Source organism: Urocampus carinirostris, chromosome 17 (assembly GCF_059441175.1).
Source record: "Urocampus carinirostris isolate Australia breed hairy pipefish chromosome 17, RoL_Ucar_1.0, whole genome shotgun sequence".
Classification (NCBI taxonomy): Eukaryota; Metazoa; Chordata; class Actinopteri; order Syngnathiformes; family Syngnathidae; genus Urocampus; species Urocampus carinirostris.
Window position 1 is genome coordinate 34,110,124 of NC_142365.1, and position 27,465 is coordinate 34,137,588.

Below are 27,465 nucleotides of genomic sequence, written 5' to 3' on the forward strand. Positions count from 1 at the left end.
TCTGCGTTTTGTCTGGCCACTGACCTAGAACCTGTTTGCCATGGGTGACCCTACCAGGGGATTAAAGCCCCCGACAACATAGCTCCTAGGATCATTGGGACAAACAAACTCCTCCACCATGGTAAGGTAGCAGATCATGGAGGAAAAAAATATGGAAGTTGTTCAAGACTGATGATTCCATACCTTTTGCCTGGGGTTGTCTTGCTTTAGTTGTATTTCTGAAATGATCTGAAATGATCTGCATTTATATAGCGCTTTTCAAGTCAATGACTTCCCAAAGCGCTTTACAATGTGCTCCACATTTCCCAATAGCGGCCTTGTATTGCAGCCATGTAAGACGCCAACCTGCTTATTGGGGGTGTAAGGGGTTCAGTGTCTTACCAAAGGACACTTCGACATGTAACACGGACGAGCCGGGATTCGAACTGGGATCCCTTGATCCCAAGACTAGCACTCTACCTCCTGAGCTCCTGCCGCCCCTTCTGTAGGATTTAGATCAGGGGATGGTGTAATAATAGTCTGTAGTTTACAAAACTCTGTGCAGCCCTTTGAGACTCCTTGTGATTAAGGGCTATACAAATATACATGACTTGACTGTAGATGTAGTTCTGTAGTATTATTTTTTCATATTGCATTTTTGAAGTAGTATTTCTATTGTATTATTTTTGTATTCCTGTTGGATTTTTTTTTAAAATAATTTCTGTCATGTTTCCTGTTTTCCTTTTCGAAATCAAAGTAAAATAAAATACATGAACAATAAAAACATTCTTTTCTATAAAGACTCCATTGTACACATTTAATCCACCTATTATTCTATATTAACCTCATCTCAAGAAGGTGACACAAAGTCACTTTTTTCTTTTTTCAACAATATCCTTCAGCCTCCCCACCCCTTACCACCCACCTCTGTGGTGCATTTCTTTAATGACAAAATCAGCTCAGTCCACCAGCTTCTTGGTTCCCACCCTTCTCTCTCGACACTTGAACCCTTCCCCGAGAGTAATCTGTTCTCCTCCTTTCATCTCCCCAGTACCACTAAATTATCTGACTTAATCAGTTGATCCAAGCCCTTAACATGTCTGCTCGACCCTACTCCCTCTTTGCTGGTCAAATCCTTCCTCTCTTCTCTGCTTCCCCTCATTTCTGCCATTATCCATTCTTCACTTTCACCGGTACTGTCACCGCTGTCCTCAAAACTACCACCGTCACGCCCATTCTGAAAAAACCTTCAGACCCAAACAACTTAAATTATCGCTGACTACCTTTAATCTCTGAAATCCTCAAAAACAGTCTCCTCCCAACTTCATACACATCTCACTCCCTACATTTACCGGTAATTTGAATCCTTTCAGTCCGGTTTCCATGCGCGTCACAGCACAGAAACTCCACTTATCAAAATCACAAACGACCCCCTCACTGCAGCGGATTCTGGTTTACTCTTCATTCTCATACTCCTCGACATAAGTGCCGCGTTTGAGACCATTTCCCAGCCCGTTTCTTAGCAGACTCAACTTACTTGGTATAAGCCACACCTCCCTCGAATGGTTCCATTCGTACCTCACAGGCCGCACTCATCTCATACAATTTAAGTCCTTCTTTTGAAACTATTAACACAGGTCTGGAGCGTCCTCTTGTGATTTAGTGTAAAAATACCATGTGAAGAGATATCCAGTACTGCTGATAAAAAAATTAAACTACTATATAATAATGTGTCGATAATTTCACATGGAAATTGCACTGGAGTATAAGTCGCACCCCTGGCCAGACTATGAAAAAACTGCGAATTATATTCTGGAAAATACCGTTAAAATTAAGAATTGTTCGACACCAGTAGTAATGTATCATCTGACCTGCTGTCCTGTGTATCTCAGGCCGTCAAGATTCACTTTCCATTCGATGAGGAGCTGGTACTGTTCGTCTTGTCCCCCCCAAATCCGTACCACAAAGCAAGACACTGATGTGTCCAAAAGGTCCGGCAACATGCCAAAGTCTAAACTCCTCCATGTCGGATTCTTGGAAAAACAACAAACATATAGATCAGCGTTTTTCAACGTTGTTCAAGCCAAGGCACAATTTTTTTCATTAAAAAATCTCAAGACACACCATACTTCGAAAATGTTTAAAATTTAGGTATCTTTTGTTGCATAATACTAACATTGTGGGTATTCATGTTACTGTTGTTTTTTAGCCTAGAAATTATCCATGCATGCATTATCTGCACCGCTTATCCTTAAGTAGGGTCACAGGGGTGCCGGAGCCCATCCCATTTACATTCGGGCAGTGGGCAGGGGCTTCAATTATCATATTGCTTAAATTTAGAGTATATATATATTTTTTTTATCTTTTGTAGTTACCGTGGCTCAGGAGGTAATGCATGTTGTTATTATCTTTGATGTTTATAGTTTGCTGTCATTTTGTATTTTTTTTTTCTTTTTTAGAAACATAACAAAAAACATAATAACATATAGAAAAATAATACTTAAAATTACCCCAAAAAAATATTTCGCCAGAGGATTTTTTAGTACTATCTCTTTCTTTTCTCTCCTTTTTTTTAATATAAAATAACAAGAAAATAAATCGGCAAAATCATGTGCTGTTATTTTTAATTTGCAAACTTAAACATTTAATAAAAAGGGCTCAATGGAAGGCCTTTAGAGTATGTTGGACATTCTTGTTTGTTGGACATTCTTGTTTTAAATCGTCTCTGTTCTGTTCTTCTTGCAAATTCAAAATCCATTGATGTCTTCTCTTCTGAGTTTAAGTGTGTATTCAAGTTTAAACTTTTTTATCCAAAAGAAAATAAGTTATTAAACTTATTTCCCTGTACTAATGGGTATGTTATTAGTATATACAGGGAGTGCAGAATTATTAGGCAAGTTGTATTTTTGAGGATTAATTTTATTATTGAACAACAACCATGTTCTTAATGAACCCAAAAGTCTCATTAATATCAAAGCTGAATATTTTGGAAGTTGGAGTGGGGCTTTTTTAGTTTTAGCTATTTTAGGAGGATATCTGTGTGTGCAGGTGACTATTACTGTGCATAATTATTAGGCAACTTAACAAAAAACAAATCTATACCCATTTCAATTATTTATTTTCATCAGGGAAACCAATATAACAGCTCAACATTCACAAATATACATTTCTGACATTCAAAAACAAAACAAAAACAAATCAGTGACCAATATAGCCACCTTTCTTTGCAAGGACACTCAAAAGCCTGCCATCCATGGATTCTGTCAGTGCTTTGATCTGTTCACGATCAACATTGCGTGCAGCAGCAACCACAGCCTCCCAGACACTGTTCAGAGAGGTGTACTGTTTTCCCTCCTTGTAAATCTCACATTTGATGAGGGACCACAGGTTCTCTATGGGGTTCAGATCAGGTGAACAAGGAGGCCATGTCATTAGTTTATCTTCTTTAAGACCCTTTCTTGCCAGCCACGCTGTGGAGTACTTGGATGCGTGTGATGGAGCGTTGTCCTGCATGAAAATCATGTTTTTCTTGAAGGATGCGGACTTCTTCCTGTACCACTGCTTGAAGAAGGTGTCTTCCAGAAACTGGCAGTAGGACTGGGAGTTGAGCTTGAGTCCATCCTCAACCCGAAAAGGCCCCACAAGCTCATCTTTGATGATACCAGCCCATACCAGTACCCCACCTCCACCTTGCTGGCGTCTGAGGCGGACTGGAGCGCTCTGCCCTTTACCGATCCAGCCACGGGCCCATCCATCTGGCCCATCAAGACTCACTCTCATTTCATCAGTCCATAAAACCTTAGAAAAATCCGTCTTGAGATTTTTCTTGGCCCAGTCTTGACGTTTCAGCTTGTGTGTCTTGTTCAGTGGTGGTCGTTTTTCAGCCTTTCTTACCTTGGCCATGTCTCTGAGTATTGCACACCTTGTGCTTTTGGGCACTCCAGTGATGTTGCAGCTCTGAAATATGGCAAAACTGGTGGCAAGTGGCATCTTGGCAGTTGTACGCTTGACTTTTCTTAGTTCACGGGCAGTTATTTTGCGCCTTGGTTTTTCTACACGCTTCTTGCGACCCTGTTGACTATTTTGAATGTAACGCTTGATTGTTTGATAATCACGCTTCAGAAGCTTGGCAATTTTAAGAGTGCTGCATCCCTCTGGAAGATAACTCATTATTTTTGACTTTTCAGAGCCTGTCAAGTCCCTCTTCTGACCCATTATGCCAAAGGAAAGGAAGTTGCCTAATAATTATGCACACCTGATATAGGGTGTTGATGTAATTAGACCACACCCCTTCTCATTACAGAGATGCACATCACCTGATATGCTTAATTGGTAGTAGGCTTTCGAGCCTATACAGCTTGGAGTAAGACAACATGCATAAAGAGGATGATGTGGTCAAAATACTCATTTGCCTAATAATTCTGCACTCCCTGTAAAAGGAAAATATAACTATCTGCCAAGAAGGAATGTTACAGATACTCGGCTGTTGACTGTAAGGAATCGAAGATACTGAACAATGGCTTGCTTTTTATGCAAAGATATAATAGGGCAATTTATCACAGAACATTTCACAAGGTCTCTTGGTACACTAGTGTGCCCTGGCACACTGGTTGAAAAACACTGATACAGACCACAGCATGTTGATTTAACTCACAATCTAAAACAACTGATAGGCATGTGGAATGGGATGGTATAAATTACACTTAGATTTGTATAAAAATGCTGTCAAAAATACATACATTAATGGGGATGTGTTAAAATAAGCCACACTATGAAATATTTTGTTATCTGCTTAAAATGCACATTTGAAATGATTCAGATCACCTGCTCTTTTGTGTGCATTGTAATAATCTGTGAAGCCCTTTGAGACTCTTTGTGATTAAGGGCTATGCAAATAAAAATGACTTGACTTGACTTGACATGAACTGAAAAACACAGCCCAGGACAGAACTCGGTTGTTGGAGTGTCTAAAAAGGAAGTATAATACAGAGGAAAATTGAGCAGAAATTATGTCTCAAGATTAATGGCAGGGTTGAGACGGAACACTTTTGCCTGCAATAACTTCAAATTCTTTAAAAGGAAGTTGAGCAAAGGTAAAAGGAAGCATTACTGTACTTCCTTTTTTAATCCCTCAGCATCTAACTTCCTGGGGTTACTGAGCTCCATGCTTAAAATTAGTTTGGATAAGCTCATGAATCAACAGCAAGGCTGTCAACATCATATAGAGTTGAAGCCAATGTTCCCTGCAGGCTTCCATTGGTCTGAGCAGTCACACAATGTCTGCGAGCGCCACCAGGATTAATGGTGAAAAGCACCAATCTTGCTTGGTTGCAACCAAATCTTCATGAAACATGTCCAAAACCTGACATTAAATCAAGTTACATTTTGCCGAGTTTCCAGCAACACAAGTTCGTTTACTAAGTTTTAATGAATTGGCTAATGTCATATTGGATATGTTGCAAGGTCCACAGACGTCAGTTATTTTTACAACAAGTATTACAAGAGATTTGTTTTTAAAAAAAAAAAGTATCTTTTGTTGCATAATACTAAAGGTGTGTGTATTTGTTTAGTCTGTTGCATAATACATAACTGTATTTAATAACACTTTTTGGTGGAAGTGCATTGTTGGGAAACAGATTGACTTAATATATTTGCAATTTATTTGAATGTAACACAACAGCAATCAAAGAGAACTTCCCAAAAGTGTCTTCAGACTAAAAGGCGGCCCTAAAAGCCTTCAACTTTTCAAAAAGCTGACCGTGTGCCTTATACAGGGATCAATATTGAGTCGCACCAGGTCTAGCAAGTACGGTAAGAAGCCGCCGATTCGATTTTCCCCCTTAGAAGTAGTGCGTGGTGCATGCGGTTATTGCTTTGCACTGTATCGAGTGTTACCATATTGTGATTGCCCATCCATCCATCATCCTCTGCTTATCCGGGGTCGGGTCGCGGTGTCAGCAGCCTTAACAAGGAAGCCCAGACCTCCCTAACCTCAGCCACTTCTTCCAGCTTATCCGACGGGATCCCACGGCGTTCCCAGGCCAGCCTAGAGACATAGTCTCTCCAGCGTGTTCTGGGTCGTCCCCGCGGCCTCATGCCGGTGGGACATGCCCGGGACACCTCACTGGCTCCTCTCAATGCGGAGGAGCAGTGGCTTTACATTGAGTCCCTCCCGGATAACTGAGCTTCTCACCTTATCTCTAAGGGAGAGCCCAGCCACCCTGTGGAGGAAACTCATTTCACCCACTTGTATCCGGGATCGTGTTCTTTCAGTCATAACCCACAATCCATGACCATAGGTGAGGGTAGGAACGTTGATCGACCGGTAAATCGAAAGATATGCCTTTCGGCTCAGCTCCCTCTTCACCAGGTATAGGGTCCGCATGACGGCAGAAGCTGCACCGACCCGTCTGTCAATCTCTCATTCCATCCTACCCTCACTCGTGAACAAGACCCAAAGATACTTGAACTCCTCCTGAGCACAATGGTCTCGGACTTTAGTGGTGCTGATCCTCACTGTGATTAATATTCAATTTAACATAACAGTATCAGACTGTTTTTACGAAATTTATTGAATGGAGAAAATGTTAAATATTATACCTTGTTGCTGTTGAAAGATAGTTAAAAGATGTTCAGAGATGTGTCACTAAAATACTAATGTTTTATCTCTGGGAAAATAATGAAACAACTGTATTTATTTTGGGAGGGTATGGAGTTGTCAGAGAGCGTTATCCATCAATAAAGTTTGACTTGCTTATCAGACTATTTTGTTGACATAACCATTAGCGCAGCACTAACTAATGGATGCTTAAAGTACGGTAACCCCAGCCCGAATCAAGGGCCGGGTTTGGGTTTAAAATATCAATCGTTAAGTTTGGCTGGTTGGGATTTGTGACTCATCATTGATGATAACCTTTATCCAGTCATCCACAGTCCATGATTGTGTCTCCTTAGCCCATTGCAGTCTTGTTCTTTTGCGTTTAAGGCTCAGCGATGGTTTCCTTTTATTTCCTATAGGAAAATCCAATTTCCATAGGCGATTTTGCACAGTTCTGTCACATACAATCACTGCAACTTCCTCCCATTTCCTCTTCATTTGTCTTGTTGTGCATTTTATGTTTTAAAGACATATTGCCTTTAGTTTTTTGTCTTGACGCCTACATGTCTTCCTTGTCCTACCAGTATGCTTGACTTTAACAACCTTCCAATGCTGTTTGTACTTGGCCCAAATCTTCAATACAGCTTACTGTGAACAGCCCACATATTTGGCAATTATACGAGTAGAGTCACCTTCTTCAAGAAGTTTGCCAATCCTGTCTTTGTTCTCAAGAGACATCTCCCTTGTTGGAACCATGGTTTTTGCCAATCCACTTAAACCAGGACCCATCAAAGGTGTGATAACTTCAGTTTCAAACTGCTGACTAACAAGCAGACTAAATCTAAGCCATGTGCCCAATTAAGGAAAGGAAATTGACAGGGATGCACACTTATTTTCAACTCAAAATGCACTGATTCCATATTTTTTCCCTCATAATTGAGTGTTCTTCTATTTGTTTGCCTACACTTGCTCTATAAAAGTAACATTTATTTATTTATGACCATTGCAATATTTTTACTTTTATTGTTTTAGTGTTACTGAATGCAGATATGTTGCACTTTGGAATTACCTTACGATTGCTTCATATGTTAGTGATCTAAAATATTTCTTTCAACAGAATAAAATGTCTTGAGTGAGGGTTTGCCCAAGGCTGGTGATTCCATACCTTTTCTAAGAGTTGTATAACAAAATCATATATCAGTCAATAAAATGTTTTAACTAATGAATAACTTCTCTGTAAGGGAAATTGTCCTATACCAGCATGTTGATTTCATTTTTCGAATTATTATTTTGTGGACAATATTACATTTTTACATGTAAAATGTTTCAGTAACTGTGTTTAAACACAATGTGGATTTTTTTTAAAATTGATAGCTCTTGAACGCTCTGAAAATTGTTATTTTATTGTAGATTCATATTACCATCTTGATTTTTTAGAGCCAATGAAACACATTCTCAACATAGCTGGAATGCAAATATGTGTGGAGACTAAAAATACTCACCAGTGAGTCACGTATGATTTCACTCTTGTAGAAATCTAAAAGGACATAAAAAACAATGTAAGAATAAGTGAATACAATTTAGGACCAATAGAAGTGAAATAAAACTACATAAAAAGAAGCAATACACATTTACTGAGATTAATTTTGTACTTATTTCTCTTGCAAACCCCACAAATGAAATCAAAACTGACCACTAGATATGCGGTCGTCCATACAGAGGTGGAGGGTAAAGTATGTGTCCAGCAGTGGAGAACCATTTTTATTGACGATGTTTCGGGCCGCGATGCTCCGTAGGTGACGCAGCCGTCTCTGGTGGAATTAAACAGAAGAGTAAATACAAACCAGTTTGTTTAAACAACAAAGTCAATTTTTATTCATTAAAATATAAAGTAAAGCTCATTTTCTAAACAACGGGTCTTTAACGTGGTGCCCCCTAAGGACAGTTAAGGTGCCCGCAGACCTGTTCTGAAAATAGGTCACTAGTGATGGCGGGATAAAGCCTTTTGAATGTGTTGAGTCTTTAAGGCCAATTGCTTTGCCAATATCCTGATCAATCGAGGCCTCATTTAATAGCTCATTTTGCAGTGCTGACATCTGCTGGCTATTCATGTAACGCAGATGTTATGTGGTTTATAGGCAACAAACCAGTAAATATGTGCACAAAATAATGGAATTTTTGTCCATTAGATATTGTCCGTATATTTGTCAGTTGTATGTTCAGTAACTGATGTGCTTGTGTAACTGGGACCCACATTTGATAGAGGGAATAGTGCATTTTATTGAGGAATACAATCTGTGGCATTTTTATCTACATATATTATAGAATGAACTAGAATTATTATATTCTGTGTAACACACACACAAGTCAAGTCAAGTCATTTTTATTTCTATAGCCCTAAATCACGAAGAGTCTCAAAGGGCTTCACAAATTATTAAAATATATTACACAGACTATTTTCAGCCGACGAGAAGAGTAGGTTATTCATATGCTATGGAGTAGAAGTGAGTTTTAAGCTTAGATTTAAACATTTCCACTGAGGTTGCAGATCGGATCTCAGGGGGAAGAGCATTCCACAGCACCGGTGCCTGGATGGAGAACGGTCTCGAACCAGCAGAACACTTCTTTGCTCTTGGGATCACCAGAAGACCGGCACTCTCAGATCGTAGGCTTCGGACCGGGACATAGGGGCAAATCAGATCTGAAAGATAAGAGGGAGCAAGTCCATGTATGATTTTGTATAATACTAAGAGAACCTTGAAATCACATCTAAGGCTAACTGGGAGCCAATGCAGGTTAGCCAAAATCGGTGTTATGTGATCGTACTTTTTTTGTCCTAGTTAAAAGCCTCACTGTGGCATTTTGTACCAGCTGAAGAGACTTGATTCTAGACTTCGGGAGACCAGAGAGTAGTGCATTACAGTAATCGAGACGGGAGGTAACAAACGCATGAATTATAATTTCCGCATCCGACTGAGACAATATTGAACGGATTTTAGCAATGTTACGAAGATGGAAGAAAGCGGTTCTAGTAATTTTCTTTACATGCATTTCAAAGGATAGATCAGGGTCAAATATGACACCTAAATTTTTAACTGAGTCACTCTGTGTGATGTGACATTTGTCAATGTTCACAGCAGTTTTTGAGAATAAGTCACGGCATTTAGATGGACCAATGACTAACATTTCGGTCTTATTCAGAGTTAAGACGCAAGAAATTGAGTGACATCCACTCTTATCTCAAGGAGGCAGGCCTCCAAATTTCCACAGTTTAGTGTGGGAGATTCTTCCAACGGAAGATATAGTTGAGTGTCGTCTGCGTAGCAGTGGAAGCTGATATTGTACTTGCGAATAATATCACCTAATGGAAGCATGTAAATGCTGAAAAGAAGGGGGCCAAGCACTGAACCCTGCGGAACACCACAGGTAACATTAAAGGGCTGAGATGTCATTTCACCATATTTAACACAGTGCGTCCTATCTGAGAGGTAGGATCTGAACCACGAGAGGACGGTTCCTGAGAGACCAATCCATTTTTCCAATCGTTCTAATAGGAAATTGTGGTGCACTGTGTCAAAAGCAGCACTAAGATCCAGCAGCAGCAAAAGTGATGAAGCGCTAGAATCCATTCCCAGTAGGAGATCATTTGTTACCTTGATCAGAGCTGTCTCAGTAGAGTGGTTAGCCCTGAATCCTGATTGCATAGTTTCAAAAAGGTTATTCTCGGATATGAAATCATTCAGCTGCTGTGCCACTACTTTTTCAAGTACTTTAGAAAGGAAAGGTAGGTTTGACACAGGTCTATATTTACATAAGCTTTCTGGATCAAGGTTGGGTCGTTTCAGTGTGGGTTTAATAACGGCGGACTTAAAAGCTGCTGGAACTACACCTGAGGAGAGTGATATGTTTATAATATTTAGAACTGAAGGTCCAAGGACGCCAAAAAGACTTTTAATAAGTGAACCTGGGAGCGGGTCGAACTGGCAAGTTGTCGGTTTGGCCGCATTCACCACCTGTTTGAGATCATCAGGTGACAGTTCACTAAAACTGGACAATTTCCCTGGACAGGCACCCTGTCGTGCATCTGTAGATTTCAGCCCTTTAATAAGTGTGGCATTAATAATGTCTTTAGCAATTTCTTCCTGTATGCATTGAATCTTCTTAGTAAAGAAGACCATTAAGTCGTGAGCAGAGTGCGTCGAACTATCTGCGATAGTCTGTTGCCTTGTAAGCGATGCTACAGTGTCAAAAAGGACTTTGGGATTGTTCTTTTGAGACACAACCACCTTCGAAAGGTCCGCTGATTTTGCAGAGGCAAGGGCCGCTTTATACTTTAACAAGCTGTCACACCAGGTTTGATAGAAAACCTCAAGCTTGGTAGCGCGCCATTTTCTTTCCAATTTCCTGCATTCTTGTTTAAGGGTTCTAGTTTCATCAGTAAACCAAGGCGTGCGTCTTTTAGGCCGTGATTTTAGCTTTATGGGCGCTATTTAATCTAGGACACTAGTCAGGGTAGTATTGAACTCATTCATGAGTGAGTCAATCGAGCCATTGTATGAAGGAAAGGACGCAACTGCTCCAGGAAGGAGTTCAAAGAGCTCAGAAACTGTGCCAGTGCTTATATTGCGTCCGCTAAATCCTTCAGCTTTTTTAACACTACATTTAGCTAGCACCTCAAATGTAACTAAATAATGATCCGAGATAACGGTAGTACACGGTAACACCATAATGTTTGAGGTTAAAACTCCTCGAGTCAGAACCAAGTCTAACGTGTTTCCATCTTTATGGGTTGGCAAATCAACCAGTTGAATAAAACCAAATGCATCAATTAGAGACCTAAATGCAACAGTAAGTGAACTGAGTGGGGAGTTCATATGAATGTTAAAATCCCCCATAATTATCATTTTGTCTGCATAGGTTACTAGTTCAGACAAAAGTTCAGCAAATTCGTCTAAGAAAGTTGTGTATGGCCCAAGTGCGCGATAGATAGTTATTACATAAATTGACAATAGAGAGGACCGCATCACAAGAGCCTCGAACGCCTTGAAATTATTAGAGGTACGAGGATTAAATTTGAGCGATTTTTCAGAAATGAGCGCGACACCGCCACCCTTTTTCAACGTGCGTGCTACATGGCTACTCGCGTAGTCAGGGGGTGAAGCATAATTTAGCGCTAAATACTCATCCGGGCGTAACCAAGTTTCACAAAGACCGATACAGTTAAGTTTATAATCACGAATAATGTTATCAACAAGTAAAGCTTTAGGAGCAAGCGATCTAACATTTAAAAGACCAAATTTTAGCTTTGCTGAATCATTTGACTTAGCTGAAGTCTTTGTAGTCTTTGTAGAGATCGTCAAAAGATGTCGCCGTTGGGGCAGTTCGTGAGCGTTGAGTTTAAAGCGTCGGTTGTCCGGCAAGGAATGAATGGTTGAATTAGTCACATCCTTGCGTCCTTCTTGCTCCTTTGACTTCGCACGCTTCACACATCTACCTGCACGGCAACCACGCTTCTGTTTTCTGTCTTTACGGCGCCGTGATCGTCGTTTATTAGGAGGGATAGTTGTCCACAAGGATGCCGGATCTCTTTGAAGTTCGCTCGGTATATCATAGGCGGTGTTAAAAGTGCCCGAAAAGTCGAAATTTAGACGCCCACCCAACCGAATAAGTTCGTCTCTACTGTAAGTATTTTTGGCCACGCATGTGTCCAAAAAAGAAAGCAAAAAAGACGGCAATGAATAGATTAGCTGGAGAGCAACTAGTCGCACCATCCATGCGCGCCACCATGTTGAACACACACACACACACACACACACACACACACACACACACACACACACACACACACACAAAGTGTGTGTATAAATATAGAGACCTAGGCTGTACCTAATTATACATGTCTGTTTATACCTAATTGGGAGATATCTGTTCAAAATTCTCCCAAACTAGTGAAGTCCTTCGCTTTTTGGGTGGCTCCATTCTCAAGTAATCGAAGTAACACAGCAATGATTCACGTCAGACGGTCGTGCGGGGGACTCCTGGGTTTTTCCAGCCAATTTCTAGTGCGCGAATCAGTCACGTGCGCGCTAAAATCGGGGTCTCGTTTTCCTTCAGTCACGTGACATGAGGAAAAAACGAGATGAACCCCGATACAGGCTCCATTTAACCACGCCCCCTTTGTGCGGGCCAGGACTTGCGACTCCAGATACATTCGTCACATCACTAGGTAATACTGATTTGAGTAAAATTATTTTTTTTATTGATTGAGTCGATTTAATCCTATTTTTTATAACCTGGTAGTAACATAGTAATAACATAGTAATAGGATGATACCTTGATATTTGAGGAATTCAAACAAGTAAATGTCAGTTTATGGGCTGCATGGCCTAAAAAATATATATTAAAGTGTTGATATTTATTTTTAAGCAATTCATTAAGAGAATGAGAATCTATTAATGTATTAAACAAAATCATTTGTTCATCTTTTTATTGAGTTGTTTTTTAGCTAGCTCTCTTATTACCTTTGTATATTCCTACCTTTTTAGCCATTGACCAAGCAATCTATGATCCAAAACATAAAGCAAAAGCTACAATGGAATGGTTCATCAAAAAAAACATATCAAGGTGTTAGAATGGCCAAGTCAAAGTCCAGACCTCAATCTAATTGAGAGTCTGTTGAAAAAACTGAAAACTGCTGTTCACAAACACTTTCCATCCAACCTCACTGAGCTCAAGCTGTTTTGCAAGGAGGAATGGGCAAAGATATCAGTTTCTCGATGTGCAAAATTGATAGAGACATACCCCAAGCGACTTGCAGCTGTATCTTTATGTTTGAAGTCTGAAATGTGGCAAAAGGTCACAAAGTTCAAGAGGCCAAATAGTTTCGCAAGCCATTGTAACTCTAAAGAAATGTAGTGCGCAGTTATTGGATGCCAAAATTCACAAAAGCGTCTGAACGAGTGGCTTGATCTGGAATGTTTTAACCACCGACCAGCCACAAAGCAGAGTTGTAAATGGAATCTATTGTTTTCGTTCTTCTAGGAGCCAAAGGATGATTACAAATCACGCATGTGAGTGAGGGCATTGAACACGAAGAAACCACGCCGAAACATTTTTGTCTGTTCCTTCCACTTTATTGTAAAAAACAAAAGAAAATCCTTTCCCAGAGCTCTGGCAGGGATACAATAGCTCTCTCAAGGGAACGAGAAGCTGTCTCGGGACGCGAACCCCTTACTCTCTGCATAGAAAAAGTCTTCAATTGAGTAAGTTTAGCCAACACTATTCCTTTAAACATGTACTATCACCGTTGTTAGATTTGTGTATTTACCTATAGTTGCCTAGTATATTGTTGCCATAGCCTTGCATGTTTAGCAGTATGCGATCCGTTTTTAGTGGCCCAACATATCTTCTGACACCTGTTCTTTAAAGAGTTGGTCCTCAGTGACTACGCCATTTGTTTATTTGCAATCAATTTCCTTGATCAAATGTTTCATACAAATAGTTATTGTTTGTTGTAATTGTAAATTGCAACTTTCAATGAATAAATAAAGCAATAGAACATGAGTGGAAATGGTCGTGGTCCATTTAATGCCAAAATTAATGACATTAAACTTAAAAGAACAAAGGTACAATGACAAATTGCACAAAATAAAACATTGCAGTTTCAACCTGAGTTAAACAATTGACATATTGCACAATGCACAGTCTCCTCCTTGATTTGCTACCTTATCCTGGTAAAGGAGTTTTTGTCCCAATGATCCTAGGAGCTATGTTGTCGGGGGCTTTAAGCCCCTGGTAGGGTCACCCATGGCTAACAGGTTCTAGGTGAGTGGCCAGACAAAACGCAGATCAGAAGACCCCTTGTGACGAGAAATAACATTGGTCCTCAATTTCCCTCGCCCAGACGCGGGTTACCGGGGCCCCGTTCTGGAGCCAGGCCCGGAGGTAGGGTCCGCTGGCGAGCGCCTGGTGGCTGGACCTTTGCCCACGGGGTTCAGCCGGGCACAGCCCGAAGGGACGACGTGGGACCCTCTTCCCATGGGCTCACCACCTGTAGGAAGGGCCAGAGGGGTCGGGTGCGCAGAGAGCTGGGTAGCGGCTAAGGGAGGGGTACTTGGCGCGAAGATCCCCGGCTACAGAAACTGGCTTTAGGGACATGCAATGTTACCTCGCTGGCAGGGAAGGAGCCCGAGTTGGTGTGTGAGGTTGAGAGGTTCCGACTAGATTTAGTCGGACTCACCTCCACACGCGGCTTGGACTCTGGTACCAGTCCTCTCGAGAGGGGTTGGAATCTCTCTTTCAATACGGCTCAGCGCCTGTATGTTGGGGTTCACCCCAGTAGACGAGAGGATAGCCTACCTCCGCCTTCGGGTGAGGGGAGGGGAGGGGTCCAGACTGTTAATTGTGCTTATGCACCAAATAGCAGTTCAGAGTACCAACCCTTCTTGGAGTCCTTAGAGGGTGTGCTTGAGAGCGCGCCCCCTGGGGACTCCCTCGCTCACGTGGGCAATAACAGTGAGACCGGAGGGGCGTGATGAGGAAAAACGGCCCACCTGACCTGAACCCGAGTGGTGTTTCGTTATTGGACTTCTGTGTGTCCATAAAGAACACCATGTTCAGACATAAGGGTGTCCATATGTGCACTTGGCACCAGGATACCCTAGGCCGTAGTTCGATGAACGACTTTGTCATCGTTTCGTTGGACCTGCGGCCGCATGTTCTGGACACTCAGGTGAAGAGAGGGGCGGAGCTGTCAACTGATCACCACCTAGTGGTGAGTTGGCTCTGATGGTGTGGGAAGATGCCGGTCCGACCCGGCAGACCCAAACGTGTTGTGAGGGTCTGTTGGGAACGGCTAGCAGAATCTCCTGTCAGAAGTTTCAATTCAAACCTCCGGCAAAGCTTTTTTTGCCCATGTCCCGAGGGAGGCGGGGGACATTGAGTCCGAGTGGACCATGTTCGCGCCTCCATTGTCGAAACGGCTGATGGGAGCTGTGGCTGTAAGGTAGTCGGTGCCTGCCGCAGCAGCAACCCTCAGACCCGTTGGTGAAGGATGCCGTCAAGCTGAAGAAAGAGTCTTATCGGGCCTACTTGGCCTGTGGGACTCTGGAAGCAGCTGGCAGGTATAGGCTGGCCAAGCGGAATGCGGCTTCGGCCGTTGCCGAGGCAAAAACGTTTGGCAGGGCCATGGAAGCCGACTTCCGAAAGGCTTCGAGGAAATTCTGGTCCACCATCCGGCGTCTTAGGGGGGGAAGCGGTGTGCCATCGACACTGTGTATAGTGCCGGTGGGGCGCTGCTGACCTCGACCCGGGACGTTGTGAATCGGTGGGTGGAATACTTCGAAGACCTCCTCAATCCCACAGTCTTCCTCCAAGGAAGCAGAGTCGGGGGACTCTGAGTTGGGCTCCCGCATCTCCGGGGTTGAAGTCACCAAGGTGGTCAAAAAGCTCCTCGGTGGCAGGGCCCCCGGGGTCGATGAGATCCGCCCGGAGTTCATTGAGGCTCTGGATGTTGTGGGCGTGTCATGGTTGACACGCGTCTGCAACGTCGCGTGGACATGCCTCTGGACTGGCAGACTGGGGTGGTGGTTCCCCTCTTTAAGAAGGGAGACCGGAGAGTGTGTTCCAACTACAGGGGAATCACACTTCTCAGCCTCCCTGGTAAGGTCTATTCAGGGGTACTGGAGAGGAGGGTCCGCCGGGAGGTCTAATCTCGGATTCAGGAGGAACATTGTGGTTTTCGTCCTAGCCATGGAACACTGGACCAGCTCTACACACTCTGCAGGGTTCTTGAGGGTGCATGGGAGTTTGCCTTGGACATGGAGAGTTGGTAGTAAGTCGGATTCGTTCCCGGTGAAGGTTGGACTCCGCCAGGGCTGCCCTTTGTCACCGATGGACAGAATTTCCAGGCGCAGCCTTGGTGAGGGGACTGAGTCCGGTTTGGGGGGCTCAGCATTCAGTCAATGCTTTTTGCAGATGACGTGGCGCTGTTGGCTTCCTCAGGCTGTGATCCTCAGCTCTCGCTGGAGCGATTCGCAGCCGAGTGTAAAGGGGCCGGGATGAGGATCAGCACCTCTAAATCCGAGACCATGGTAATCAGTCGGAAAAGGGTGGCATGCTCCCTACGGGTTGGGGATAAGATCTTGCCCCAAGTGGAGGAGTTCAAGTATCTTGGGGTCTTGTTCACGAGTGAGGGCAGGATGGAACGGGAGATCGACAGACGGGTCGGTGCTGCGTCAGTCGTCATTTGGACCCTGTCCGGTGTGGTGAAGAGGGAGCTGAGCCGAAAGGCAAAGCTCTCGATCTACCGGTCGATCTACGTACCTACCCTCACCTATGGTCATGAACTTTGGGTCATGACCGAAAGAACACGATCCCGGATACAAGTAGCCGAAATGAGTTTACTCCGCAGGGTGTCTGGGTTTTCCCTTAGAGATAAGGTGACAAGCTCAGTCGTCCGGGAGGGACTCAGTGTAGGGCCACTGCTCCTCCGCATTGAGAGGAGCCAGTTGAGGTGGCTCGGGCATCTGATAAGGATGCCTCCTGGACGCCTCCCTCGGGAGCTGTTCCAGGCATGACCCACCGGCAGGAGGCCCCGAAGGCGACCCAGGACACGCTGGAGAGACTACGTCTCTCGGCTGGCTTGGGAACGCCTCAAGATTCCGTCAGATGAGCTGGAGGAGGTGGCTGGGGATAGGGATGTCTGGGCTTCCCTTTTAAGGCTGCTGCCCCAGCTACCCGACTTCGGATAAGCGGAGGATAATGGATGGATGCAGTGTTCTCGTTTGCCCGCGTCCCTGCGTCCTAGACGCATCTTTTTTGCTGGGGACACATTGAGTCAATTCAACGTACGTCCCTGTGACGCAAATTTTTCGACACAAAATTGTCATTATTAGCCGATTACTTTTATTTTTAACAAAGATTTACCCCACTTCAAACTTTTTGTCAGGCAGATCCGCCATTGTTGTTTTGGTCTCGCGGTTCGAGTTTTCGTCTGCACGCCGATCTCGGCGAAAGAGATCTTGTTGCTTCGAGATTACATCATTGTTGTAGTGGTTGTCGTCAAGGGAAGGTAAAAATCAACACAAAATTGGTAATTTCTTCAGTGTCAGTAATAAGTCGAAACATAATGCAGAAAGTGATAACAACGGCAATAATTCCGGCACGAAAAAACGGCGGAGAAATTCTTCGAAAGATCGCTAGGAAAACACGAGAGGCCTAGGAAAGCACATGTGTTGAAGCGAACGACTCGACGAAAGAAAATAAACAAAATAATACTCCTAGGCAAGATAAGGACTTCTCTGCCCAAATGGACTTAATTTTATTCCTGGTTACGCTATGAGGAGGATGTTAATGGATTGGACCTTGAGAAGGCATTCCAACTGTGGCGTGACAGCAAACCACAAAGAATATATGAAAAAATCACAACTGCTTTGTATTACCAATTAACTGTGATGATTAAAACTGCATGAATATATAGACTAATATTTCAGCAATACTAATTTGTATAATTTACAATATTGTGAACTGAAAAATCTGAAGCGATAACTGCTTTGTATTACCAATTAACTGTGATGATTAAAAGTGAATGGAATTATAGATTAATATAATTATCTTAGCAATATTATTTTGTATAATGTACAATATTGTTGTGAACTGAAAAATCTTGAAGTTATAACTGATTTGTATTACGAATAAACTGTGATGGTTAAAACTGAATGAATATATAGAGTTATATCTCATCTCATCAGCCGTACCGCTTATCCTTATTAGGGTCACGGGGGTCGATTTACAATTTTAACCTCGATAACACTAAATTTTGGGGACCCAAAGATCTCTGTTGGAACCAGTGTCCCCTCTAAGCTGCGCGCGTGCGCAATTGCGCACTGCTCGCACATTCTCAGCGCACAAGAAAATCTAGCCAGCGCACAAATATGAGGGCTCAAAATTACTAATTAAGAAGCGACTTAAATCAAAGTTACAGTGCATGAAGGTAAAAATACACGGGTTCCCCTGATGTTGTGTCCTAAATGCAGTATTTTGAAGTCGAGTCGAAGTAGAACGAAGTTGAGTAAAGTTAATAGAGTTTGTTGAGAACCGGCTTCTTCGGCTCGGCTCACTAAAAGGAACCGGCTCTTTCGGGTCCTAAACGGCTCTTCGGGTTGATTTTGCTTCTTTAATCCCAACATGACCAAATATTATATAAAATTATGCACAAAATGACTTAAAGGGGGAAATAGAACAAAAAAGATAAAAATACCAAAATGAAAAAGTAGTGAAAAGCTGAGAAAAAAAGAAACAAAAGGAAGAGAAAAAAAGAAGGAAAAAATTAGAAAAAAGACATCAATAAAATAAAGAAAGAAATGTAGAAAAAAAGGAAATAGAGAGCAAAAAGAAAAAAGTAACAGCTCGGAAAAAATAAACACAATGAGATTTTTTTTTTAAAGAATTAAAAAAAAAAGTAGAAAAAAAACACGGAAAAAAGAATAAAAAGTTTGTGTTGCATTCGAATAATTTCCAATTATATCAAGTGAATCTTGTTGCCAATATTGCATTGCCGGAAACTCAGCAAAATGTAACTTGATGTCAAGTTTTGGACATGTTTGATAATTAATTATATTGCCACACTTGGGATTATGGTTGCTCACTGTTGTTTCAAGCGTTGGTCACCGACTTTGTGGGAACGCTCAGACCCGTGGAAAATTAGAGGGTTATGTCTGGAGTTCTCTGAGTTCTCTGGGATGACGAAATAAAGAGCTCCCCTTCATGACAAGTCCTCCGTGTACTTGATTAAATCACGTAAGAAGACTTAAAAGATATTGAACCTGCATTTTCTCCTACATTCAGTCGCGCCCAACGTGATTTGGCTTAAATTGACTTCTCGTCGTGAACGCTGCCCCGACGAGCGGTTGAGGTAAGGACAAGTTTTTTCTTTCCTTATTTCGGTTTGCTTGTCGGGGTAAGTGAAGTGCATTGGGGCCTGTGACGTGAGGGCTAAATTTGGAAATTCGTGCACGTGGATAATCTGTCTGTAGTCGGGCAACAAGTTGGACGGATTGTATGAATTGAGATGAGATTTATGTCCGGCAACAATCTTGTGCTCAGGGATTGTTGTGATGTTTTTTGGACGGGCTCCGGAGAGTCTAGATAAAGGAACGGCAGCCAAAGTGTCGGTGTTTGTGCATTTAGAGACGGTTAATTCCGGTCCGTATAATTGTCTTGAGATCTGTATCAAAAGCGGTGATGAGACGTCATCATTTGCTGGAGTGACAGTTCGAGAGTAGACGATCTATAAATACAGGGAGTGCAGAATTATTAGGCAAATGAGTATTTTGACCACATCATCCTCTTTATGCATGTTGTCTTACTCCAAGCTGTATAGGCTCGAAAGCCTACTACCAATTAAGCATATCAGGTGATGTGCATCTCTGTAATGAGAAGGGGTGTGGTCTAATGACATCAACACCCTATAACAGGTGTGCATAATTATTAGGCAACTTCCTTTCCTTTGGCAAAATGGGTCAGAAGAGGGACTTGACAGGCTCTGAAAAGTCAAAAATAGTGAGATATCTTGCAGAGGGATGCAGCACTCTTAAAATTGCCAAGCTTCTGAAGCGTGATCAAGCGTTACATTCAAAATAGTCAACAGGGTCGCAAGAAGCGTGTAGAAAAACCAAGGCGCAAAATAACTGCCCGTGAACTGAGAAAAGTCAAGCGTACAGCTGCCAAGATGCCACTTGCCACCAGTTTTGCCATATTTCAGAGCTGCAACATCACTGGAGTGCCCAAAAGCACAAGGTGTGCAATACTCAGAGACATGGCCAAGGTAAGAAAGGCTGAAAAACGACCACCACTGAACAAGACACACAAGCTGAAACGTCAAGACTGGGCCAAGAAAAATCTAAAGACGGATTTTTCTAAGGTTTTATGGACTGATGAAATGAGAGTGAGTCTTGATGGGCCAGATGGATGGGCCCGTGGCTGGATCGGTAAAGGGCAGAGAGCTCCAGTCCGCCTCAGATGCCAGCAAGGTGGAGGTGGGGTACTGGTATGGGCTGGTATCATCAAAGATGAGCTTGTGGGGCCTTTTTGGGTTGAGGATGGACTCAAGCTCAACTCCCAGTCCTACTGCCAGTTTCTGGAAGACACCTTCTTCAAGCAGTGGTACAGGAAGAAGTCCGCATCCTTCAAGAAAAACATGATTTTCATGCAGGACAACGCTCCATCACACGCATCCAAGTACTCCACAGCGTGGCTGGCAAGAAAGGGTCTAAAAGAAGAAAAACTAATGACATGGCCTCCTTGTTCACCTGATCTGAACCCCATAGAGAACCTGTGGTCCCTCATCAAATGTGAGATTTACAAGGAGGGAAAACAGTACACCTCTCTGAACAGTGTCTGGGAGGCTGTGGTCGCTGCTGCACGCAATGTTGATCGTGAACAGATCAAAGCACTGACAGAATCCATGGATGGCAGGCTTTTGAGTGTCCTTGCAAAGAAAGGTGGCTATATTGGTCACTGATTTGTTTTTGTTTTGTTTTTGAATGTCAGAAATGTATATTTGTGAATGTTGAGCTGTTATATTGGTTTCCCTGATGAAAATAAATAATTGAAATGGGTATACATTTGTTTTTTGTTAAGTTGCCTAATAATTATGCACAGTAATAGTCACCTGCACACACAGATATCCTCCTAAAATAGCTAAAACTAAAAAAGCCCCACTCCAACTTCCAAAATATTCAGCTTTGATATTAATGAGACTTTTGGGTTCATTAAGAACATGGTTGTTGTTCAATAATAAAATTAATCCTCAGAAATACAACTTGCCTAATAATTCTGCACTCCCTGTAGTTTATACGGGGCATGTTTATGTGTTTCCCTGGTTGATTGAGGATTGGGAGGCTGGCATGCAAGGTTACATTTAAAAAAAAAGTGTGGTGCATGTAACCTCGCCATTTTCCTCAAATCTGAAAAGTTGTACCGGCAGTGGGAAAATGAGCAGATAATCAGATGTTGTATTATTGACATAACTTCGCGTATAAACGGCGACTAAGAAACTGTATGTGTGAATTGCTGGCATATTTTCGCTCTGAGCGATATCTCGCTCGGGAATGTTTGGCTGTTGGTGTGTGCGTGAGTTGGGCTTGCGCTAATGGTGGTGTGCTTCTTTGCCTTTTACGATCTTGATGTCTGTGGATGTGTGTTCTGTTCGGTTCAGTTTCTCCCCCACTCCGCTCACCCCCCTCCCGCCTTCTCCCTGCGTGGATGTATGTGAGTGTGTGCGGATGCTCTATGCTTAACTGTTTGAGGGCTGGAACGACGCTGTGCGGGGGAGAACCTTTGTTTCTTTTTGTCTTTTTTGTTTTTTGTTTTGTTTGGCGTTGGGAGGGGAGTAAAGGACGTATGAATGAAAGATGGAGTGACTGCTTATCCTCGCGGGCGAGGACGCAGTGGTAGTAGGGAGTGACTTGACAGCGAGAAGGGGTTTTGGGAATCAGTGAAACCGGGATGTAAAAATACTGCACGATTGGTGTGTGGGATAGGTGTAAGATACTTACGTTACTGGGAAATACATTGGGATGAATGATTCGTCCAGCGCTTCGTCTGCGTGTAGCCTCTTGATTTGTGAGATCTTGTTCCGTTAAACATGATATGTATAGTTTAGATTAAATTAAGGAAACGATTTGTCAATGGAGAGCATTTTCAAAGGACAATGAGGAGCAGATTATTCGATCTTGAGGAAGACCATGGAAAATTTAAGAATATAATTGCTAAGATAATGTCTGCATGGTCATTTAACCTAGAGTAAACATCCGAGTTTGTAAACATGACCGATTTAACAGGATTCTGAAGTCAAACGGACTGTTGAAAAGGACTGAAGATGGACAGAAAAACAAACAAAGACGTTCACTTATCCATTGTCTGCGCCGCTTGTCTACAGCAGGGTCGTGGGGACACTGGAGCACATCCAGGCTGTCCTCAAACAGTGAGCAGGGGGCAATCTGAACTGATTGCAGCCAGTTTCGAGGAGAAAGAGAAAGAAAACTGGCGACGACCAAGGTCAGTGTTGCACTGATAAGGCTCATGGACACATTCCAGCAGCGGATTGCGAGTGAACGTCACAATGGACTGAGCCGGACGTCCAAGGCCGTCAACGAGGCGGTGATAACAGACAACACGAGTCTGCATTGAATCACGTTCGGATCTTGTTGATTGACGTAGTGTTTACAAATCTGAGGAATATTGATACATTTGGATTGTAAATTATTTTATTTTTAACACAGGAATACTGCTAAAATTGTATTTTGAATCTGCTTTCCAGGAAAACGTTGATGTGTCTCTCCAGATGCAGGAGCATCAGGGGGATTTTTAAGGAGAATAAGTAACAGGGGAATACCTTTGATTTTATATCAGTTGACAATAGCACATTTTAGATCATTGTGCAAGGGGGGAGGTTGTAAAATAGCTGAAGAAAAAAGGTTACAGGTCTCCATATTTACAGGGCAGAGTAGACGAAGTGCTCAACCAGTGTGAAATCTGTGCAGAGAATAATATCAGGAGCAGTTCCATCAAAAGATCTAGGTGTGGAAACAGTAATTAGGTTTTTGATCAGAGAAGTTATTCCGTGATTTGGTATACCGTCAGAAATAAGCTTAGATAATCATAATAAGCATTTGTTCAAAAGGTTATGAAGGGCATCCTACAAGAATTACACATTAAACAATGGTTTGGTGCAGTCAGGGGACGTGGAAAGAGTGAATGGAACATTAAAATCAAAGATAAACAAGATCTGTGCGAGTACTAGGCTCAACTGAGGGGATGCGCTACCGTTAGCGCTGATGAGTTTTGCATGCAAACTCATCGGATCATACATTTAACACCGCATGAAATGCTAACAGGCAGACCAGACCAGCGCCGCATCTGTGAGGTCCCTATAAGGGGCCGCCACTTGAGCAACTACGAACTGAACTGAGAGACTGTATGAGACAATTGACGGCTGTCATCTACCGACTGGTTAAGAGACAAGAGTCCAAGGTCGAACAACCATTTGAGAAGATGGTGGTCCCAGGGGATCTCGTCTACATCAAGGTTTCGACGAAAGTGGAACCAACCGAGGCGTGAGGGACCGTACACCGTCGTGAGGGCAATGCCGACCGCAGTCCAGGTCGAGGGCAGCTCAACCTGGTACCATCTGAACCACTGTACCAAGGCTCACGCTGCCACCGTCAATGGGACCAACCAGGATCAACAGGGCAGTAACGTTAAATTATGAAAACAAGATGTGTATGATAAAGTTGTGTGTGGTAATAAGTTGTTTGATATGGTTGTTACTAGGAGCAGAGCTCGAGAAATTACAAGGGCGGATGGAAATTGCGGGTCCGGAACTGCAGCCGGAGATCCGAACAGCGGCGCTGCAGTTGCAGACCTTGACGCATCAAAAAGACAGCAGACACAGTGTGACACTACTGTACAACATGCCAAAACGGTTGAGAATTTGGAAAGTACAAGTACATTTTACCTCATGAAAGGCTCACTGGCCCCAAGGTATGGAAGCTCAAAAGTACCAAAATTAAATTATTACGGAAAAAAAAAATGTGAGATAAGACGAAATCGTGTAAAATGTAATTTATAAAATATGGTGTCATAAGGAACATGCACTCAAAATCTTTTAAAGGGACAGTGTGTATAATTTGACCCCAAGATGTCTCTGCATTGTGTAGTGCAACCGAAATAAGAGTGCTTAACAGGACTAAATACGATAAAATGATGATATCCACTGCCTCTAGGTGATGCTCATGTTATGGAAAACTCCAGTAACTCCAGTTTACAGTCACGCTGTCACACCAGCAGTCCCCGTTTTGGATGTAAATTGCTAAAAACACTTTATAAGGAAGCTGATTACACAATTTAGGTTCACTATCGAGACATTTTTTAATGGAAACTCACTGAAAAAAAAACTTTAACCCAAAACAAACGTTTTATCCAGAAGCTGTAGCAAAGCAACTCAAACGATTTGATTGGGTAAGTGTTAGGAACTATAAACAGGACATGCGCATTTTACTCCATTACCCAGCGCCTGTGCTAAAAATACGTAAGTATCTTCAGTTTTAGGAATTTTTGACATTTTCACAAAATAACTTTGCTTGCACCAGGTTTTAAATCAATAATTTAAGACAAATTGACAGACAAAATGAGCCTCAGCACTCATAAGTGACGGCGGGAGGGAGTCGAATTTTAAGTCCTACACCTCTATTGATATGGAACCCTCAAACGTCACACAGTGGAATTAAATTCGCTGAAGGAAAAATATCGTAGAAATTTTACAAAAATACTACGACAGTAATACGGTAATAAAAAAATGCTACTAGAGATATACTTAACATTATCACAAAACTAACGATTCAATATAGTGCTTTAAAACAAAGACATAGTACACTACATCAATTAAAAAAAAAAAAAAATAACTACAAAACTAAATACCAAGTTAAGTGCAAGCAGGGCATTTCTGAGCCGGCTCTCTTTAATGAATTGAGCAAAAAAGCCGTTTTGACTAATGAAAAAGACTGACTTATGGAGCTTAAAAACAGGGACATAGTATATGGTGTTGCTATAGTTCTAAAAAGACCAACTACAGAAACTCTGCAAGAATACTGCTACAAAACTGCTACAGCATTAATACTAGCACTACTAAAGAAATCCTTCAAACATAAAGCCTCAGGTGTACTACAACCTACTTCGGAAATATTACAGAATCTTATTTTGTAAATATTATAAGATGCTACTGCAAAAATTGTTAAATTGAGTGCAGACCGGACCAGAACTCAATCGCGTAACGACCAGTTTTTTTTAGCAAAATTGTCCAACACCCTGGGACAAAAGAAAACAAGAACAGGCTTACAGAGGCAAACAGGAACTCAGACTAGGAATACTCATAAAACAGGCTTTTACTCAAAACGGGCAAGCCCTTAAGAAGGACACACGCAAATTAGACGGTCGCCACGGCGACCATGCTGGACATGACAGAAATACTACATACATGCACAACTACAGTAACACAGTTGTACCTCTACTTATACGTTTAATTGGTTCTAGCAGTAAATATGGAATAATGAAACTGTTGTAAATCGAAACACATTATCCAATTGAAATTAATTGAAACGGGATTAATCCGTTCCGAATGCAACCGAACCCTGTTAAATCAACTGCAACTGCCCTGAGGGTATGCTGGTGTTCGGTAAAGGTTCATACATATACACAAAATAAATAAACATGAATTAATATAATGAAATATAACATCATAAATGTAAATGAGAAAAACTGGATGTGTCCCCAGGCCTGTGACGCCAAAAGTTTGCCCACCCCTGACCTAAACCAATGACTGGTGGTTAATTGCACTTTAAATGACAGATTTTTTTTAGGTTCATTCTAAGAAGCAGAATGTTGGCAAATTTTTGAGCTGTTTATAGGTGATGATGAAATAAGTCAATATATTCTCTATAGAGCGTGCCGTCTCGTTTGGTCTCATGTTGTAGTCAGCATGGTTCCATTCCACTCCATTTAGTTATTAATATATCGTTACGACAAAACACACACACACGCACACACACAAAGCTTTCGTCTTAATAAAACTGAATCGTCTCCCTTTTTTTTCTTGGTCTGGAAGCGAATCTATCTACTCCTCAAGCACTTCATCTCGAAAACATTCAACTTTCACTCTCCTCAGAGCACCCAAAACCTTGCTTCTTTGATTGAGTAGAAAGACGTGTATAAATAGTGCAGTTCGCAATAGAAGAAAAATTTGAACTGCTGAAATTCCGAGTATTATGGGAAAGAGAGACGTGCAACCAGTCGGAGTGCCGACTGAATACCAGAAACCAAATATGTTAACGACAGTACAGACTAAAGTAACGGATAATAAGCCAAACCTTAACAGCTAGTGGTCCAATTGTTGGGTCACTCTAGCACCTAAAGTGACGATACAGACGAGAGTGGTAACGACACACCAAAGATCAGAGAAACTTAAACCCACGGCAACAACACTGAAGAGTGAGGTTACAACGCCGACGGCCAAAAATGAGTACACTGCCAGTACTTAGAATTCAGGAAAATTGGGTAGAAAAGAAAAAAAAAAAACAAAGCTCAGTGATTGTGTAGACGCATGACTTCAGTGTGCACTGACTTAATTAAACTAATTAAATTTTTGTGGGCCCTGTCTTGTCAAATGTTTTGTGTTTGTTCAATGTTGTATTCTTTCCTGTATTCTTCTCTTTCTTGTCTTATAAGGTTGTCCAGCGCTGGCGTTTAATCGGCCCACGTAACTGATAGAAAAAGATCGAAATAAACCGTCGCGGACGGAAGTGCTCATTGAAACGAGGAAACCGTTTTTTAGAGAGTAAGACCGTTTAAAATGTATTGTTTTAGATGGAACGGATAGCACATCTGGTAAGGAATCAAAAAAGTTCACTTTTGGAAAATTGACGTTTCACACGAACGGTGTGCAACGTAATGACCGAGGGCATATGGAATTCCCAGAAAATATTTTTTCCGGTCCAAATGTATTTTGTTTTTCAATTGGAAAACGATGAATTTAGGGGTGAAAAGTTTGGAAAAATTATGTTTGAGTTATTTTAGATGCGTTAAATTAAGTTATACGTTCTTTACTTAAATACTTTCTTTTCAATGAATTTGGAGGAAAAAATTCATTGAGTGGAATACAAATGAGTAAGATGAATCGTTGTAGATCAATGCACGTCATTTTCACATTAAGTAGGTGAAGCTAAAATAGTAGATTTAATTGGTTTGAAAAAAAAAAAATAAGTGAGATGTTTATATGTCAATTTCCCATTAAACTGGTGGGCTAAAAAGCAAGTGTTAGAGGGCGTGGAAGA

General features: G+C 42.0%; 1 protein-coding gene across 1 annotated transcript in view; it reads right to left on the reverse strand.

Moving 5' to 3' along the window:
* Nucleotides 1–27,465, reverse strand: part of uvrag (UV radiation resistance associated gene) — a 112,244-nt gene that overhangs the window by 60,716 nt on the left and 24,063 nt on the right. Inside the window, exons 2-4 of the mRNA XM_088321605.1 lie at nucleotides 8,271–8,388; nucleotides 8,080–8,114; nucleotides 1,851–2,012 (exon numbers count right to left, since the gene is read on the reverse strand). Coding sequence (XP_088177731.1) covers nucleotides 1,851–2,012; nucleotides 8,080–8,114; nucleotides 8,271–8,388 — 315 coding nt within the window. The remainder of the gene's footprint in view (nucleotides 1–1,850; nucleotides 2,013–8,079; nucleotides 8,115–8,270; nucleotides 8,389–27,465) is intronic.